Source organism: Cydia amplana, chromosome 13 (genome assembly GCF_948474715.1).
Source record: "Cydia amplana chromosome 13, ilCydAmpl1.1, whole genome shotgun sequence".
NCBI classification, from domain to species: domain Eukaryota; kingdom Metazoa; phylum Arthropoda; class Insecta; order Lepidoptera; family Tortricidae; genus Cydia; species Cydia amplana.
The window spans coordinates 4,540,690-4,557,764 of record NC_086081.1 but is presented as its reverse complement, the minus strand read 5'-3'; the positions used below and the strand labels follow the sequence as shown (position 1 = coordinate 4,557,764).

Sequence of the window (17,075 nt, the reverse complement as noted above, 5' to 3'; positions counted from 1 at the left end):
CAGACGCCACGTCATTGAAGTGTCAAAACTGAAGTTGAACTTTATGTATATGCACGTAGGTCGATCTTGCTCTGTGGTCTGTGACCGATTAATCGGTCTTTGGCGTTGAACCTACGGTGCGGATATATCGCTCATTGGCGTCCAAAAGGTTAATTTTTTTTGTAAAATAATCATTCAGTAACTATTATGTTACCTGTAATCCCAATTACTTATGTGATATGGTGATATCCAGCATACAACAAAATGTGTTAAAATTGAACATGGACAAAGCTAACAGACAAGACAAGACTTTTGCAAATGCTAACAGCAAAGAAATTACAGCTGAAAAATATTATTACGGCTTCAAAGTGAAATTTTCCTGAACTATATTATAAATTATAGCTGGTCAAGCAAATCTTGTCAGTAAAAAAAGGCGCGAAATTCAAATTTTCTATGGGACGATATCCTTTCGCGCCTACATTTTTCAAATTGACCGCCTTTTTCTACTGACAAGATCTGCTTGACCAAGTATATGTATATCCTATACCTCAGAATAAATAATAGTACTAGGTACAGAAGACTCACTCTCTAACAAAACGCGTCTGTTACGATCAGCACAGATATGGCCGCCAGGTGGCGACAGCGCCACGCGCGGCTTATGGCTTTCCCCAAAATTGGGGTGGAACGGATGTACTTTTAGCTACCTGTAGCAAAGCGACGAAATCGCGGAGTGAGGCCACGCCTGCCTATACCTAACTTCACTATTTCAACAAGATCAGCATGGCTTCAATTTTAAAAGTAGGTCCATGATTAGAAGTATGGAAGCTCTAAGCATAATTTATAATTGTATAATGATGTAAGACAATGTGAATTTCTTTCAAATTAATTTATTTTACAGTCTTAGCACTTAAACTAAATTTGTTAACATTGTGTAATAAAATGTTATTTGGGATAAAATAAATTGTTTTCTTTCAACATACTTTGTGTTGGGTGAAACTAGCATATACTATTCTAGGAACTGAAAATGAGACGAAATTTTATCTGACTATGGAATGGCTATAATTTTAGCAGTCTATGTAGGTACTAGCTTCTGCCCAGAACATGAACATAATATGTGCCATACTCAACCAAAAGGGTACTTATTGTTGGTTGTCAATAAGGCACTATTTCCATATAGCTTCAATTTGAAACCAACCTTATCGATATCCACCAATGTGGTACATTTTGGTTGAAAATGTCACCATATAATGATGATTTCCGACATAAATGATCATAGTTTTTTCTCTGTCTCCATTATCTCCATTCAAAACTTCATCTAAATTGGATCAGCAGTTTAAGAATGAAGAGGGAAACAGAAATTTATATTAGCTATGATTTAACTCGACAGTAGTACAGTCAGCAGCAGAAGTTGCTAAGCAGGCCAAGTTTTCAAAATGATCTTGGTGCGACTTTATTGTTAAGAGAATAAGAGTGTGTCAAGGTAATTTTGAACACCTCACCCGCTTAGCAACTTTGGCTGCTAACTTTACAATTACATAATCATACGCACATTAATAGGTTGCTAAAATCATAACCTTTACCGGATGTCGGCTCAGTCAATATATGCCTATGATAAAATTTTGTTTACGAGTATATAATGTTCAAGAAAATTTTACTGAATTAGGATTATTAACTCAGAATTATGACAACGAATTTGTACTGTAACTAAAAATATATAGCTTCTATTAAGTTTAATTATAAATCAAACAGTTAAACAGTCTGTCGAGTTTATACCTCAGGTTTTAGTTAAAACTTTGATACTTTTTGTTTGAAACATCTAAATAAAAGGAGTCTACAACAATGAACATAAACCTGAAAGATATTAACAAGTAACAGACTACAACTTATTGACTAACCTGAATAACTGCTAAGTAAATTACACTAGCGGTCTATCGATTTCTTCTTGCAAATATATTCAGATATTTCCCTCTTGTCATTTCCTTAGCCTCTTCTAGTCCCAGTTGATATGCCATGTCATGCAGTTTTTTCACTTCCATTATAAGGCCACTAGTTGAAAGAGCTGCCAGTTCTGTAAATTGTAAACAAAAACATCACCATTGATAGCATGATAACATCACATCACCACATTAACGATTCAGTAAACATAACCACAGGAAGAACATCACACTTTACTATGGAGCCTAGTTCACGATTTGTAATACTTACGTTGCATTACAACCACGTCTTCTTTTGTGAGTCCTCTGCTCCAAGCGGGAGGTGACTGGTTTGGGTTCTGAAGCGGTGCGAATTCGGACACTCCAGGCACTGCGAAATCATCAGAACAAGGGGACCCATTATCAGCCTGCGATGCATTACCGTTTCCATCACCCATGGTAAAATTAAAAGTTCAAAAGCAAATCGGTTATAACCGAAATGCCAGAAATCATAATCCGATACGTAACGTAATGGAGGACGGAATGACAACATGATGGAAGAAACCAAAATCCCGCGCTTTTTGAAAATTAATCTGCTTGGGTTATGACAAATAAAACAATAAATATCTTTATAGACTTACTTTGTTCAGGCCATAGCTCTGGTGATGCACGATCAAGCTTTTCTAGGCTTAAAAGGCTTTCCTCGAGGGACGCCAGAGGAATATCGTCGGGTGCTGCTTGCCCTAGAACGTAATCAAAACATCACCAACAAAGAACAAAGGTTCACTACCACGAACACGTAAGTTGTATTGGACAATAGTATATAACAACTTATGCATTATATAATGCAAAATAACGTAAAAATGAGATAGTTTAGAACGTAATTTGCAATATTATCACCTTCTTGTTCCATTGAACTCTGTTTCGCGGCCATTTTCCAATTTATGACAACATTGAACTATAGACTAGCTAGACGTTAAGTCCATGTTAAGACAATTATACACTTATACAGTAAATAAAATAAAGCAATAACATTGAAAATATATATTTAATTATATCATTTTCCATTAACTTTCACAACATTTTTTGAAATAAATTGCATATTCTTAAAAACATAAACATTGTTTATGGATTTCATTGATTTCTACTATATAAAACAGTAAATAATATTATTTTAAACTAAATTAAATGCTACTGATTATTTATTAAATATGCAGCAATATGAAATTAATTCGTTTCGTTTGTAATTTAAACATAATAATTCTAGTCATTCTAGATCAATAACTTAAAATTACTATTAGTAGATTTTAAACATTATAATGTCAACACTGTATCTTTTTTTTTTCGTTCTTTCTTCCGGTTGACAGCCAAAAGCAAGGTGGGTTATAGCCGCATGGGAGTTTGATTATCTTGTGAAATTATAAAACAGTTTGGTATATTTGTGATATCTGAAAGTTAAGGTAATGTCTAAACTACCGTTTTGTGCATTTTGGCTTTGAAAGAGCGAATTACTTTCATACTTGAACAGTTGGCGTATTCGAACTGTCACGACACGAGCGTAGATGCCATTCCATTAGTTTTTCTTATAATTTCAGCAAAATTATATTGTCGAACACTCGTTTAGTCAACTATACCTGATATTCTTCTATAACAGTCTAAAATTTGTCTTGCATCATATATTATAAACAAAAATCTATTTCTTATAACATAACCTAACTTTTATACTGAAGCACGAAGCGTTTCAGGTTCTTTAGTTGGAAATTCGTGGAGTATTGCCGTCAACAGCTGTGAATTTAGTAGTACCGCTTAAACGATAATTAAATGGAATATATTTAATATTTCAGATGCGTTCCGTCACGCTCAAGGATGTTGAACAAGACAAAGTCGTCAAGACCGTCGCTGCCCACTTGAAAAAGTAAGTAATTTGTGATTATTTTATGTTTAAGAAGTTTGTATGGTTGGATATAACATAACTTCATATAATAACTGCCATAAATTGTGTCCCATTTGATTATATTTCCTTAATTTCCTCAATAATGCACTACATGATCATTATTCAGGTGTTTGTTTGAAATAACTTTTGTACATTTCATTCACAGCACCTTCGTATTCTACAACTAATTTCTAAAATGTAAAGCCATTCAGAAGGCCACTCATCAGATTTCTATGAAGTTAACATTTATATCCAATATTTCAATCCAATAGTTCAATGTTTTTCTTCGTCTAATTACAGGACGGGCAAGGTCAAGGTCCCAGAACACATGGACCTTGTGAAGACCGCTCGCTTCAAGGAGCTGGCTCCCTACGACCCCGACTGGTTCTATGTACGCTGTGCCGCCATTCTGCGTCACATCTACATCCGCTCCCCAGTCGGAGTCAAGACTGTCACCAAGATCTTTGGTGGCCGCAAACGTAATGGTGTCACACCCTCACACTTCTGCAGGTAAAGATTATGGTCAAATGTTTTGCTAACACATTTTACATATACAAAATTTTTAGTTGAATGTGAATTTTCTATGAAACTTCTGAATTTTATACATAGTGGAACTACAGCATAATAAAATTGTAGCGTTCTTTGTCAGTAAGCTTGAATATTCTCGGCTAAACTGAAACTGGCTTTGTTGTTTTTGGTCAAACCACATTTGTCAGTAAATAAGAACATGTACAAAACTATACTCATCCTTTTCTTTTGGGTACTAGTGTAAGACAAAGATAGTATGATTCTTTGAAATGAGACAGTCCTTTGACAAAGTATATGATATTATAGAAATAAGGATGTGTTCTGATATATTTGATCACTTTTGCTATTACTATTTGATGGTGATTATACTAAACACATTATGGCATTTATGACACATGTACAGTCAAGGTATTAAATATTAATATACAATAGTATACAAATGTTTGGTACTTTGTTCACATCTATATTTAATATCTTGATAGTAACACAAAAGTTGTGTGAATTGCTTTCAAGCTGTTGATGCTTGTATTTGGTTACATAATTAAAATGTCAGCCTCAGATTAATTTGATTCTTGTTTTATCAATGTGTTGGGGGAACTAAAGGTTCCGTCATACAGACGCGTTTTCCGGGCGGAACGTGAGCGGGGCTGAGCGTTATATATGTAAAAGCTGCGCGCCCCCCCACTCACGCGCCGCCCGGAAAATACGCCTGTGTGATGTAACCTTAAGAGTGATGAAAATGCTAGTAAGGCCCTTTTCTCACGAGACTATTCAAAAGCTACACGACTGAGATGCAAATCATGATCGCCTACTGGTATGCTACTCGTTTCCGCACACGGTGCTACGTAAATGAGACTATTTTGTATCATTTGCGGAACAACATTCATACGACAATGTCTAGTGACTCCAGCGATGAAGACAATCTTCTTCTCTATTCTCAATTCTTTATTCGTCCAATTATTGTGTATACATTTAATAGAAAAACTAATAAGTTGAGGGAAATATTTCTCGCACATGTATTCATTGGGAGGATGAACTCAAACTCACAGCAGTCCTGAACCGGAGAAGAGTGGCCCACAACAGACCCCAATGGAAAGAGCTAGGGGAGGCCTTTGCCAAGCGGCACACTGGGTTAGGAGACATACTCAAGACATACTGGAGTCAATCTCCACACCCACGACTATACCCTCATAATTTTGTATTAAATTTATTAGTCATGTATATTATAGTATAGTACTAAGTAATTAAATAATTTGTTATGTTTAATAACTTACATGTCTGGTTTAACTGTAAATGTAAGTTAGTCAATAAATAAATAAACAATACTCTAACTCAGAATAAAAGGGCTTAATAGATAGAATAACCATTATCTTCAATTTCAGATCGTCTGGCAGCATCGCCCGCAAGGCGCTCCAGGCCCTGGAAGCCTTGAAGCTCGTCGAGCAAGTCCAAGATGGTGGCCGCATCCTCACCGTCCAGGGCAGGCGTGATCTCGACAGGATCGCCGCTCAGGTCAAGCTAAAGGCCAAGCAGGCGGCTAAGCAGCAAGTCATCGTGCTGTAAAATGTAATAAAAATATAACAAAATTTTGTTTGTTTAATTTTTTTCTTAGTACCACAACTGCAGTTTCACATTCGTCTTCATGAGGCACTTAGCACACTGGATACGATTCGCACGTCGTTACGATCAGGGACCGGAACCGGTTACCTTAACCGGGGTTTTTCATAGGGTTATTTTAGAAGTGGTTATAAAAACCCCTACCATAACGGTAACCGTCTGATAAGGTAACACTTTGATTCGGTAACCGTATCAGATCGAGTTAACCCCTGTTACCGGTAACCGAAATAAAAACCCAGTCGATTCTGTTACCTCATAATAAGGTTTTGAACCAGTTCAAACGATTGTAATCTTTACGCAGACTTAAATTCAACTCATTATTGAATAACCGTGGTTGGCATGGGCGGTCTATGAAGCCTCCAGCACAAACAAGTTTTTTTGCCGGTAACTTCGCTTATTGTCAATTCAAACAATATTGCACTTTGAGTCCTTAAGCTAAAGTTGAAAACATAAGTGAGCGATTACAGTATTATTTTGGAGCGACAGCCGCAGGCAGCGTGGTTATTCCTTTGTTTATCTTTATACCTGTGTGTTCCTATTGTTGTGTTTCGGAGCAATTCTAGTTTAGAAATGTTTAGAAAAGGGGTTGCAAGTAAACAACATCCTATCCTAGTAATATCTGCTATTATTTACATAGTTATATTTTATGCTACTTAGATTATTATTTTTATTTTCGGGTTCACACTTGGTATGTACCTACAGATTAAAGACTGATTTAAAGAAAAATTTTTACCTAACTAGTAATTTTACTGGTACATAGTTAGGTATAATTTATCTTTAGATTCCAGAGAATAGAGATAGAGTGATTAAAAAAAATCACTTTGTGATAAAGATACATGCGCTAGTGGATTGTGGTAGATATTTTACCATTGTTAACAAATGACATATGTACTAGTTATTACGAGCTTATTTTATAATAAGCAATTAAAGTCTATTCTTTATCCGGTAGACTAAAATGACATTTCACAGTATGAAATGAAATGACACATGATGTTCATTCATACTATGAAATGTCATTTTAGTCTACCGAATAAAAAAATAGACTTTAGTTTAAAATGTTTTCATATGCGGTGAGTTTGTATGAGCTAAAAGCCGTAATTTACCTTGTACCGCTTAATGCAGCGATCAGAAAATATATATCTATAGCAGTGATAAATAAACTTATTTTAATACTTCAAATCTTTCATTAATACCAGAATTCATTATATTTATTGGGTATCTATAACATTGCTAGGTGAAATAGTTTTGTTTAAATTAAATAGATACATACATACTTAGTAAGCAGTGTTGGTCATTCAAGAATACAATCATTATTTAAATAAGAATAAAAAAAAAAAAAAAAAGAATTCCTAAGAATAAAATCATGTTGATTTTATTCCCGTCAAAATTATTTAAATAAATTTGATCGGAAATAATTAGTATGTGAAAAAATTGAATAAGAATAATTCTTAATCAAATAAATGTAATCCCATCAAAAACATTACATGTAAAAAGGTGCAAGTCTCGCAACGCTTTTACTACAAAAAAGTTTTGAGATGTAATGTGAAACCAAGTCGGTTATTTTAATCAGTGCCAGGGGGTGTTAAAACCGTATCAATAAGATATCTTTAATTTGTAATACGTATAATGACTTGGCCATCGCACGGCTGCATAATGGCAAAAGGATCATCGTCACCTATTAAAATAATTCTAATTGAACATAACGCTAGCGCTAATTGCAGTTTGAGCATTACACATATTTACGAGTACGGTACGAGTAAAGCATTATGTGCGATTGCCAAGTCATTATATGTATTACAAATTAAAGATATCTTATTGATACGGTTTTAATACCCCCTGGCACTGATTGAAATAACCGACTTGGTTTCACATTACATCTCAAAACTTTTTTGTAGTAAAAGCGTTGCGAGACTTGCACCTTTTTACATGTAATGTTTTTTTAAGGGATCTCATCTCTTTTTGTAGGCAGTCCTTCTTTTCGGGTACTCATACCCATACTATGTATACACATATCATAACTAAATATATCTTCATTTATGAACTGCAACAGTAAATTTGTAATATCATATATTTATATGGGATTACAAACTTACTTATGCAGTTCTTAGATCTTTAAAACGTGAGTGATATTGCAATATTTTTAGGTGTACCCTTTATGTGGCCATTAAACCCTAACTCTGTACCAAATTTCAGCTCTCTGAGTTTATGGGAAGTACTAGTTCTATTCTGATGATCATGAGTGAATGAGTGTCATAAATGCGAAACTTTGCTTTCGCTTAACTTCGGAACTAAATGACCTACAGACTTGAAATTGGATTTTAAGTATGTGATTATAACTTACTGGATGACGAAAATTTCTGCGTTCTGGTCTTATCCAGAGGTTCTCAAATAGGGGCCTGAAAATGCGGCGAAATGGTTCCAGTAAAGGATGGTACGGCAGTGTTTGCTTCGCGCTCGACTTGGCGGGGGCACTACCGTGCCCCAAGATCATGATTTTATATTCTAAATAATATTCCTAGATTAAACATGCAGTCTGGGTGCCGTATAGGCGTTACGTATAGATAGAAGTAAATTAGACAAGAAACTACTATGTTTCTTGTCTAATTTATACCTGATTTTATGCAATAAAATCTTACAAATTTAATTTACTGCCGCATAGTCTTGGTATTGGACGATACCCGTATTTCTTTTAATGTGATCTAAATCATCAGGTACAATTCAGCTGCTATGAATAAAAAAAACCGGCCATGTGCGAGTCTGACTAGCGCAGGAAGGGTTCCGCACCATTACGCAAAAACCAACAAAAAAATAACGTTTGTTGTATGGGAGCCCCACTTAGATATTTATTATATGCTGTTTTTAGTATTTGTTGTAATAGCAACAATAGAAATTCATTATTTGTGAAAATTTCAACTGCCTAGCTATCATGGTTCATGAGATACAGCCTGGTGACAGACAGATGGACAGCGGAGTCTTAGTAATAGGGTCCCGTTTATACCCTTTGGGTACGGAACCCTAAGAAAGATGTTTTTAAAGGTAGGATAAGGAATGGCTCGATATGGTGTATTCCTATTTCTCCCCGCCGGGCACAGATGGGAATAGGGGCTTCATTTAAATCATTCCCATATGTCCCCGCCTCATGTATCGCGGCGGTCACGTTGGGCAGGAACAAATGGGGAAAATACTCATGTTTATTTTCTGTTTTCGAATTATGTTTAGTATGTGGTTTCAGTGTCCGAGTTACTACCAAGACTTATGGTGTTTTTAAAAGTTCTTCTGATATTTAAAATTTGCATTTATTATTTAGACGGAAATTAACAGATATTAATATCGTTTGACACAACGCTTGCCGCACGTGTTTAGCAAATGCTGACAAAGAATTCACCACGCCACGACTTAATCCTATTGTTATTACCAATGAGTAATAAATGACGGTCTCAAGTGGAAACACGCCTGCAACTTTCTGCAAATCTAGTGATAAGCGTAGGACTCTTTTCTTACCTGCAGTAATTTACTATCTCATTCACTTTCCGTAGGTGTGAAAGAGATAGCACACGTATGACCTCAAGGCTGATAGGAATCATAAACAAAATACATACATACTTAATACGCAAAGAAATATACATTGAACCATCATAATTATAATTTCGCAGTTTACTTTATATGTAGCTTCATTATAAAATTATCATCACCGTTTCGAAGACTTCAAAAAATGTACCTATCTATCACAATAAAATCTTTTACGCTAAAAAAAAATTCAAATCAATCCGACCATTGAAAAGAGGGGTGAAATTGAAGTGGATTATGTATTGTATATTTAAACACGTATCATCGTTGTTTCTTATTTATTAAAAAAGAATACATGTTTTTGGTGCAAATCTAAATAGAAAAGTCACACTCTTTTAATATGTCAATGTTTTAAATGTATAAAATCAATATAACTAAACGGAGAAGGTTTTAATACCGAACATTCATTTTACTATCTATCTATAGTTAACATTCTAATTGAATAAAACGTTATTTAGAATAATCCTACACCTGGAATAAATATTCCGTTTTTTATTTTTCATTTAATAAAATAAAAGTGACATGATTTATTAACTTTTATTTTATTCTAAAATAACGAGTGTAAGAATTATTCTTATTCAAATCGATTGGAATAAGAATAAAATGTATGTTCTTATTCTTCTTCTTATTCAAGTTATTTTTAGTCCAACTCTGAGACTTGAGACTTAGTATGCTTTTTACATTCCAACAAAACTTTCTTCTCCAATTCACGGGATTTTTTTAAACCCGAAAGAGTAAAAGGAATTAAGTAGTAATGTATGTAGTATAAAAATGCAAGCTATATCAATATAAGCCAGAAACCCAGAACGCCTGAATTAAAACTTGGGAACATTTAACTATATACCTAAAGGAAAATACGTCAGGTCTTCTAAATGTTTAATAGAGTAAAAAAAAATGTTTAACAATAAAATTAAATAAATAAATGCTTATGACAAAAATTAATGAACAATGGTTAGGTTATGTTTAATAAACAAAATTAATAAAATTAAAAAAATAAATAAAATAAATAAAATAAATAAAATAAATAAAATAAATAAAATAAATAAAATAAATAAAATAAATAAAATAAATAAAATAAATAAAATAAATAAAATAAATAAAATAAATAAAATAAATAAAATAAATATAATAAATATAATAAATAAAATAAATAAAATAAATAAAATAAATAAAATAAATAAAATAAATGAAGTAAATGAAGTAAATGAAGTAAATAAAGTAAATAAAGTAAATAAAGTAAATAAAGTAAATAAAGTAAATAAAGTAAATAAAGTAAATAAAGTAAATAAAGTAAATAAAGTAAATAAAGTAAATAAAGTAAATAAAGTAAATAAAGTAAATAAAGTAAATAAAGTAAATAAAGTAAATAAAGTAAATAAAGTAAATAAAGGAAATAAAGGAAATAAAGGAAATAAAGGAAATAAAGGAAATAAAGTAAATAAAGTAAATAAAGTAAATAAAGTAAATAAAGTAAATAAAGTAAATAAAGTAAATAAAGTAAATAAAGTAAATAAAGTAAATAAAGTAAATAAAGTAAATAAAGTAAATAAAGTAAATAAAGTAAATAAAGTAAATAAAGTAAATAAAGTAAATAAAGTAAATAAAGTAAATAAAGTAAATAAAGTAAATAAAGTAAATAAAGTAAATAAAGTAAATAAAGTAAATAAAGTAAATAAAGTAAATAAAGTAAATAAAGTAAATAAAGTAAATAAAGTAAATAAAGTAAATAAAGTAAATAAAGTAAATAAAGTAAATAAAGTAAATAAAATAAATAAAGTAAATAAACTAAAATTAATACAATAAATACAATATATACAATAAATACAATAAATAAAATTAATAAAATTAACAAAATTAATAACAAATAAAATAAATGAAATAAGTAAAATAAACAAAATAAAAAAATAAACAAAATAAGTAAAATAAACAAAAACATTAAAATAAGCAAAATTAAGAAAATGGACAAAAATAACAAAATAAACTATTATAAAATATGTAGTTAATTTATTATTAACAATTTTTCTTAGTATTTGACTGACGGCACATCACTAAATACGAATGTAGCAAACCAATAAGCAACCGATAATAAAGGTTACCATAACTGAATAAAAACCGGTTAAAAACCCCTAACAAAAACCCTAACGCGATGGGGTTTTGAGATTAACTCGGTTAACGGTTAAGGTTACCGTTTCAATAAGCTTACCGTTACAATCAGGTAACAGTATGATAGGGTTACCGAATGATAAGGTAACCGAATTGATTGGGTTACCGAATGGATAGGATTAAGCGTAAAGAGGGGTTTTCCGGTCCTTGGTTACGATGTGCGAGTTTCGCTCAAACATCGGAGCGTTGTGCGAATAATTGCATCCAGTGTCCCCGACCGAACACTGAAATATTTCGAAAACGACTCACGTTTTTGTATGTATAGCCTTTGTGCAGTTTTGAACCTGTAGTCTTATTCCACTATAAATTCAAAATCCGGTTTGATTACTGGTTTGATTTTGTACTTTTAAAAGGACATCGGCACTTAAGAGGACACTACCGCACCGTTCAAGGCCACGGTCTGCCGCACCCATAAGTGAGAGCGAGAAAGAGATATATGTAGATCGCTCTCACTTATGGGTGCGGCGCACCAAGGTCGCGGTACGGTGCGGTAATGTATTATGGCTTTAAAGTGAGCAGACGAGGAGCATACTGCTCGAACATTATGAGAGGCTCGTACAAGAAAGAGCTTGCTCCTATTTATTCATGCGTACATGGCTTTGGTGGACGCACCGCGACTGACACGTCTAATGCACGTCTCTATTTATTACGTATGGTAACCCTATTTGAAACGTCATTGTCAAAATTGATCTTAATGTTCCGTGACTAACTTCATGTTTTCCAATATTTTTCTCACGGCGGCGCAGTCAGATTAGTTTAGTACAAAACAAATTGCAAGTCTGTTCGGTTGGATATGTAGTGAGTGATGACAAAATGTTGGTGACACTTGATCTGCGTATCGGTATATTTGCCGTGATATATTTATTTACTTGTGCGGTGTGCATACAATATGGAAGCCCTGGGAACACTTTATACGTGGCAGAAGAGTCTCAGAGGGGCTTGGGTAAAACTTTTGTGATAAACAGAGCTGAAGAGGAGGGTTCTAGTCTAGAAAGGAAAAAACGAGATGCGTCCGAGTCAACGCCTCCCGCATTTCAAAAGAACATAACTACATGGGTAACGGTTTATTTCCTTATTAGATTCAATTAACCCCCTTTGTTATTTATTTACTACTGGGCCGGCGTCGTATGATTTATCACTCGCTGCGGCGCACTCACCTTGTAACGCACTTACATATTTTTATTTCTTTGCTTTCCTCGACCTTGACATATTATTGTTATTTTTGTCAACGTAGTTTGTATACTATTTTTGTTGCAACAACGAGAATGTTTGTAATATTTGAAATCTAATCTAGTATTTCTTTATCTAGCACTGCTTTTCTGTGCTAATAACTTGTTTAGTGTTTTTGAAGAAAAAATGATTTCCTGCTTTCAAATAGGATACAGTAAAACTACTCAACTATAGTTTCCCTACTATGGTCCAAAATTAACTGTATTTTTTCCTTCAGGTGTGTCTTTTACTGTATTTTATGTAGTTCTAATGCAAGGTATGTTTATTATAAAAATAAAACACCTTTTTTGTGCTATATTTCCTGCTACAAATATGTTATATGGATGTATGTTTGGTTAGTTAGATATTTAATTTTTTAATTTTTAAATAATAAAAAAAATAATTAATTTGTTTGTTAGTATTTTAGTTACTTAGTCTATAAGCAGGAACCCCTTAGGTGAAGGCCTCTTCCAAAGCTAGCCATGTTTCTCGGTTTTTTGCCAGTTCGGCCTGGCAATTTTTTTATATCCTCATCCCAGCGTGTAGTTGGGTTTCCTTGTCGGCGTTTGCCATCGGCGTTGGTATGTTTATTAATGGAAGAAAAAACTTGGAGTAAGCCAAAAGGAACATTGGTATTGATACTTAATTCCCTTTTGTACTTGTGGACCATAGTTGCAGTATTGGACTATATTAGGGTGGGTTTACGGTATTAATAAGTTTACAGGAAACTAAATAGTTTACTGTCTTTGTCTGTCTGGCGCTAGCAGCTGCAGGCAAGCGTTGACGCATGGTATGGTCGCGTTCATAATTTTACGTCTATTATAAATTTTTGTCTATGTTTATGTTTTTCTTTTCTTTTTGTTTTGTTTGTATTCTTAATTCGTTTTCATGTATAAATTTTTGTATTCTCTGTTTTCTTAATTACTTCTTCTGTGTATCTTTTGCAAATGTTTTAATATGTATCTTTTTGTGTTATCTGTCGTGGCATCACCGAATGGGCCCTACGGAAGACCAGCGCTGGCTTTATAGCTAGCATTATGCTGAGTTGGCTATTGTTCTCTTCTGTTCTTGCTGTTGTTGTCTGTACATGTTCGTACATGTTTTGTGAACGTCACGAATAAAAATCTTTTATCTTTTATCTTATCTTTATCTTTCAGACTACTCATCTAAATGACAGCCATCAGCAGCTCATGGTGCATTGGGTGGGCGAGGGCTCCAATGTCATCATCTGCCTGGCTCGGGACTCCAGCCCCAAGAGTAAGGGGGTGTTCTCACCCTCTGCCTTGTTCATCTCATATGACTACGGGAAGAACTTTACAAATAAAACGGATATGTTTAAACTGGATGATACACCAAACGGTGGATATGCGCAGTTGGATAAGTTCTTCAATCATCCAAAGTACCCAGAATTCGTAAGTATTCAGTTAAAATCTTTATTCTAATATTAATTTATTACCGTCTTGTGAGAACTGATGGAATTTAACCTTTATTGCACAATACAAGAAAGTACAAATGGCGGAATTAATGTCTTTACCCCTGAACTGCCTTGTCCCGTATCCGTCTCAGACAATTTGGACTGTAATGAACAGTCGAAAGGTTATTAATTCAGTAGCAAATTTTTGACACTGGCGTTCTAGGGGTTAAGGCATTCTTTGCGGTCAACCATTCAATTATTAAATAAATAAAAATCTAAACATTGTGCAACCAAATTACAATATATTTGATGGCATATTAATTGATGTAACAAACTAAAACAATAATAAACAATTATGGTTAACGATAATTAATTATTATCATGGATTATTAACAAATGATAAGATATCAACATCATAATTTAATGACATAATTTATTGATCCAAACACTGTTTTCCTTAATGTATTTGGACAAATTGGTTTCTTAATGACTTAGATCAACAAACTTAGGTCAATGACCTTTCCAATAGACAATTGGTACAGGTGGTTAAATTTGCTGCCTGATTAGATAATAGCATGACAAGCTCAATATATCTCATGATAATGCAACATTGCTCCAATTTAATGCAATTAGGATGTTATCAAACAATTCTAAAGAAGTTGTATTGATGCTTCTTTTTTATTCTATAATATTCTATGAGTATAACTTTATCTTTCTGATGAACCTATATTGTAATTTATAATATTCTTATGACTAATTATATCTTATGAATGAAGAAGCTGTTGTTATCAATACGTAATAATAATGAACAGTATTACATGTTTATAAGTTAAACGCTAATCGTCAAAAACCATTGATACCTAAATAGAAAATGAGAAGAATAAACAATTATAAATAATCAATGTTCATAATGTTCATATTGATAATTTATCTATAGACAGCTTTTGGTTTATTTTTCGACAAGTGATAACATTTTATAGAACAATGTTGTTGTTTATATATTGATACTCATTTTTCTTTGTAGTGTGTATTTGTGGACTCCACCAACAAGAAGTTGTTCTACACGAATGACAATGGGCAAAAAATTTACCGCTCGGATCTGGAGTTCCATCCGAGCGAGTTGGCCTTTGATGAGGAGTTCCCCAACATATATGTGATCTTGGATAAAGTGGATTCTAACAGACATGTAAGTTTCAGCTTAGATTCTATTGAGCTACTCAACTTTCTTGTATTATTCCTATCTATATATATATATATATATCCTAATTTCGGGTTATTATTGTATTATTTTCTTCAACATTTTCAACGTTCAGTCCACGTAGCCGGTGTCACAGAATAAATAATAGTACTAGGTACAGAAGACTCACTCTCTAACAAAACGCGTCTGTTACGATCAGCCCAGATATGGCCGCTAGGTGGCGACAGCGCCACGCGCGGCTTATGGCTAGCCACCAAAATTGGTGTGGAACGGATGTACTTTTAGCTACCTGTAGCAAAGCGACGAAATCGCGGAGTGAGCCACGCCTGCCGGTGTGCTCAGGCCTTAAACTATGTTGTTTACTACTGTACTCTCTTCCGTTAATTACTTAGGGCAAGAAAATCATATTTAGCATCAGTCATTCAAGAGTAAACTCACCATTTTATTGTGTGGTGTTTGTATTGCGTGTTTATTTGTGAAATTTAAGCGTTGATTAATCTCTAGCTAGATATAAAGTTATAAGTGTTTTTATCCCCGGAATTCTGAAATGATCCAACATCTTACATACAGTTACAGTTTATTGGATTACAAATTATTTTGAATCTTTGGTCTGCCTTAATTATTTATTTCATGCAAGTATGGTATAGTTTTTATTAAAAAAATATTGATAACATGTAGATGTTTGAAACTCTTCATGACTAAAATATTTGAAAGTCATAGTTCATTCGCTCTTTTGGCTTATATTAGCACAATGAAAACTTAACTCTAGTCCAATGTGAAAAAAAATGTAGGTAAACACCTTTGTTTCCTTATCAGTTAATTGACTGGTGATCGAACCAAAGATAATTGAAAATGTACGCACATTTTTTTCTTTTCCTGTACATTCTTTGACGTTATTATTTACATAGATAAAATCAATTTGCCGTCCCTTATTAACCCTTCGTATGTCTAAGCACTGATCAGTGTGCACAAATTTAAGTCCATTGTTTAATACAAAAGGTTTAAATTCGTTCGCACTGATCAGTGCTAATACATACGAAGGGTTAAGGGAGGGAAAGTTGAAGGAAAGAGGAAGAAAGACCAATGATAGCGTACATGAATCAAATAAAGGAAAAGCTTAACGTCTTGTCGTATCAGGCTGCCAAAGAGAAGGCAGAAGACCGCCAAACATGGAAATTGCAAAACCGACAAGAGTCTTACTCTTAAATACATGATGATTAAGGGACTTTCACCTACTGCTAACCGTGGTCCATGCTGTTTTAACACAATTCAGAATTTAAATAACCTAAACATTTGTTCCAGTTATATCTAACCATGGACGGTGGTAAATCCTTCAAGAAGATCCAGAGTTACGTAAAAACGTTCATCTGGTCCTCCGGGCCGGGTATTCAGAAGACATTCTACGTTGAGCGTTGGAAGCCGAATGGTACCAGCACGGTGCTAAGTGCTAATGACCCTACGGACTTTGAACACGCCACCACGGTCTTCCAGGATGCTAAGGACTTTCAGATCAAAGGCGACTTCATGTTTGCTACGAAGCTCAGTAAAGAGGTA

At 33.5% G+C, this 17,075-nt stretch overlaps 3 protein-coding genes across 4 annotated transcripts in view; 2 read left to right on the top strand and 1 right to left on the bottom strand.

The window, feature by feature from the left end:
* Positions 1-1,796: 1,796 nt before the first annotated feature.
* On the bottom strand, positions 1,797-2,861 carry LOC134653241 (protein lin-52 homolog). Its single transcript, XM_063508567.1, has 4 exons — positions 2,793-2,861; positions 2,534-2,635; positions 2,185-2,283; positions 1,797-2,047 (listed from the first exon to the last, which is right to left on the bottom strand). Exons 1-4 carry the CDS (start codon positions 2,824-2,826, stop codon positions 1,908-1,910), a joined length of 375 nt encoding a protein of 124 aa, XP_063364637.1. The 5' UTR covers positions 2,827-2,861; the 3' UTR covers positions 1,797-1,907.
* Positions 2,862-3,185: 324 nt separating this feature from the next.
* Positions 3,186-5,939, top strand: LOC134653437 (small ribosomal subunit protein eS19A). 2 transcript variants are annotated; one of them, XM_063508802.1, is made up of 4 exons: positions 3,186-3,270; positions 3,737-3,807; positions 4,126-4,335; positions 5,736-5,939. In XM_063508802.1, exons 2-4 carry the CDS (start codon positions 3,737-3,739, stop codon positions 5,914-5,916), a joined length of 462 nt encoding a protein of 153 aa, XP_063364872.1. In that variant the 5' UTR covers positions 3,186-3,270; the 3' UTR covers positions 5,917-5,939. The 2 variants fall into 2 exon arrangements, with proteins under 2 accessions (XP_063364872.1, XP_063364873.1); XM_063508803.1 differs by lacking the exon at positions 3,186-3,270 and adding an exon at positions 3,328-3,352.
* A 6,468-nt stretch (positions 5,940-12,407) lies between these two features.
* The window catches only part of LOC134653445 (sortilin-related receptor-like), a 56,957-nt gene continuing 52,289 nt past the window's right edge, over positions 12,408-17,075 (top strand). The window contains exons 1-4 of the mRNA XM_063508811.1: positions 12,408-12,756; positions 14,067-14,321; positions 15,348-15,509; positions 16,824-17,072. Coding sequence (XP_063364881.1) covers positions 12,514-12,756; positions 14,067-14,321; positions 15,348-15,509; positions 16,824-17,072 — 909 coding nt within the window. The 5' untranslated portion in view covers positions 12,408-12,513. The remainder of the gene's footprint in view (positions 12,757-14,066; positions 14,322-15,347; positions 15,510-16,823; positions 17,073-17,075) is intronic.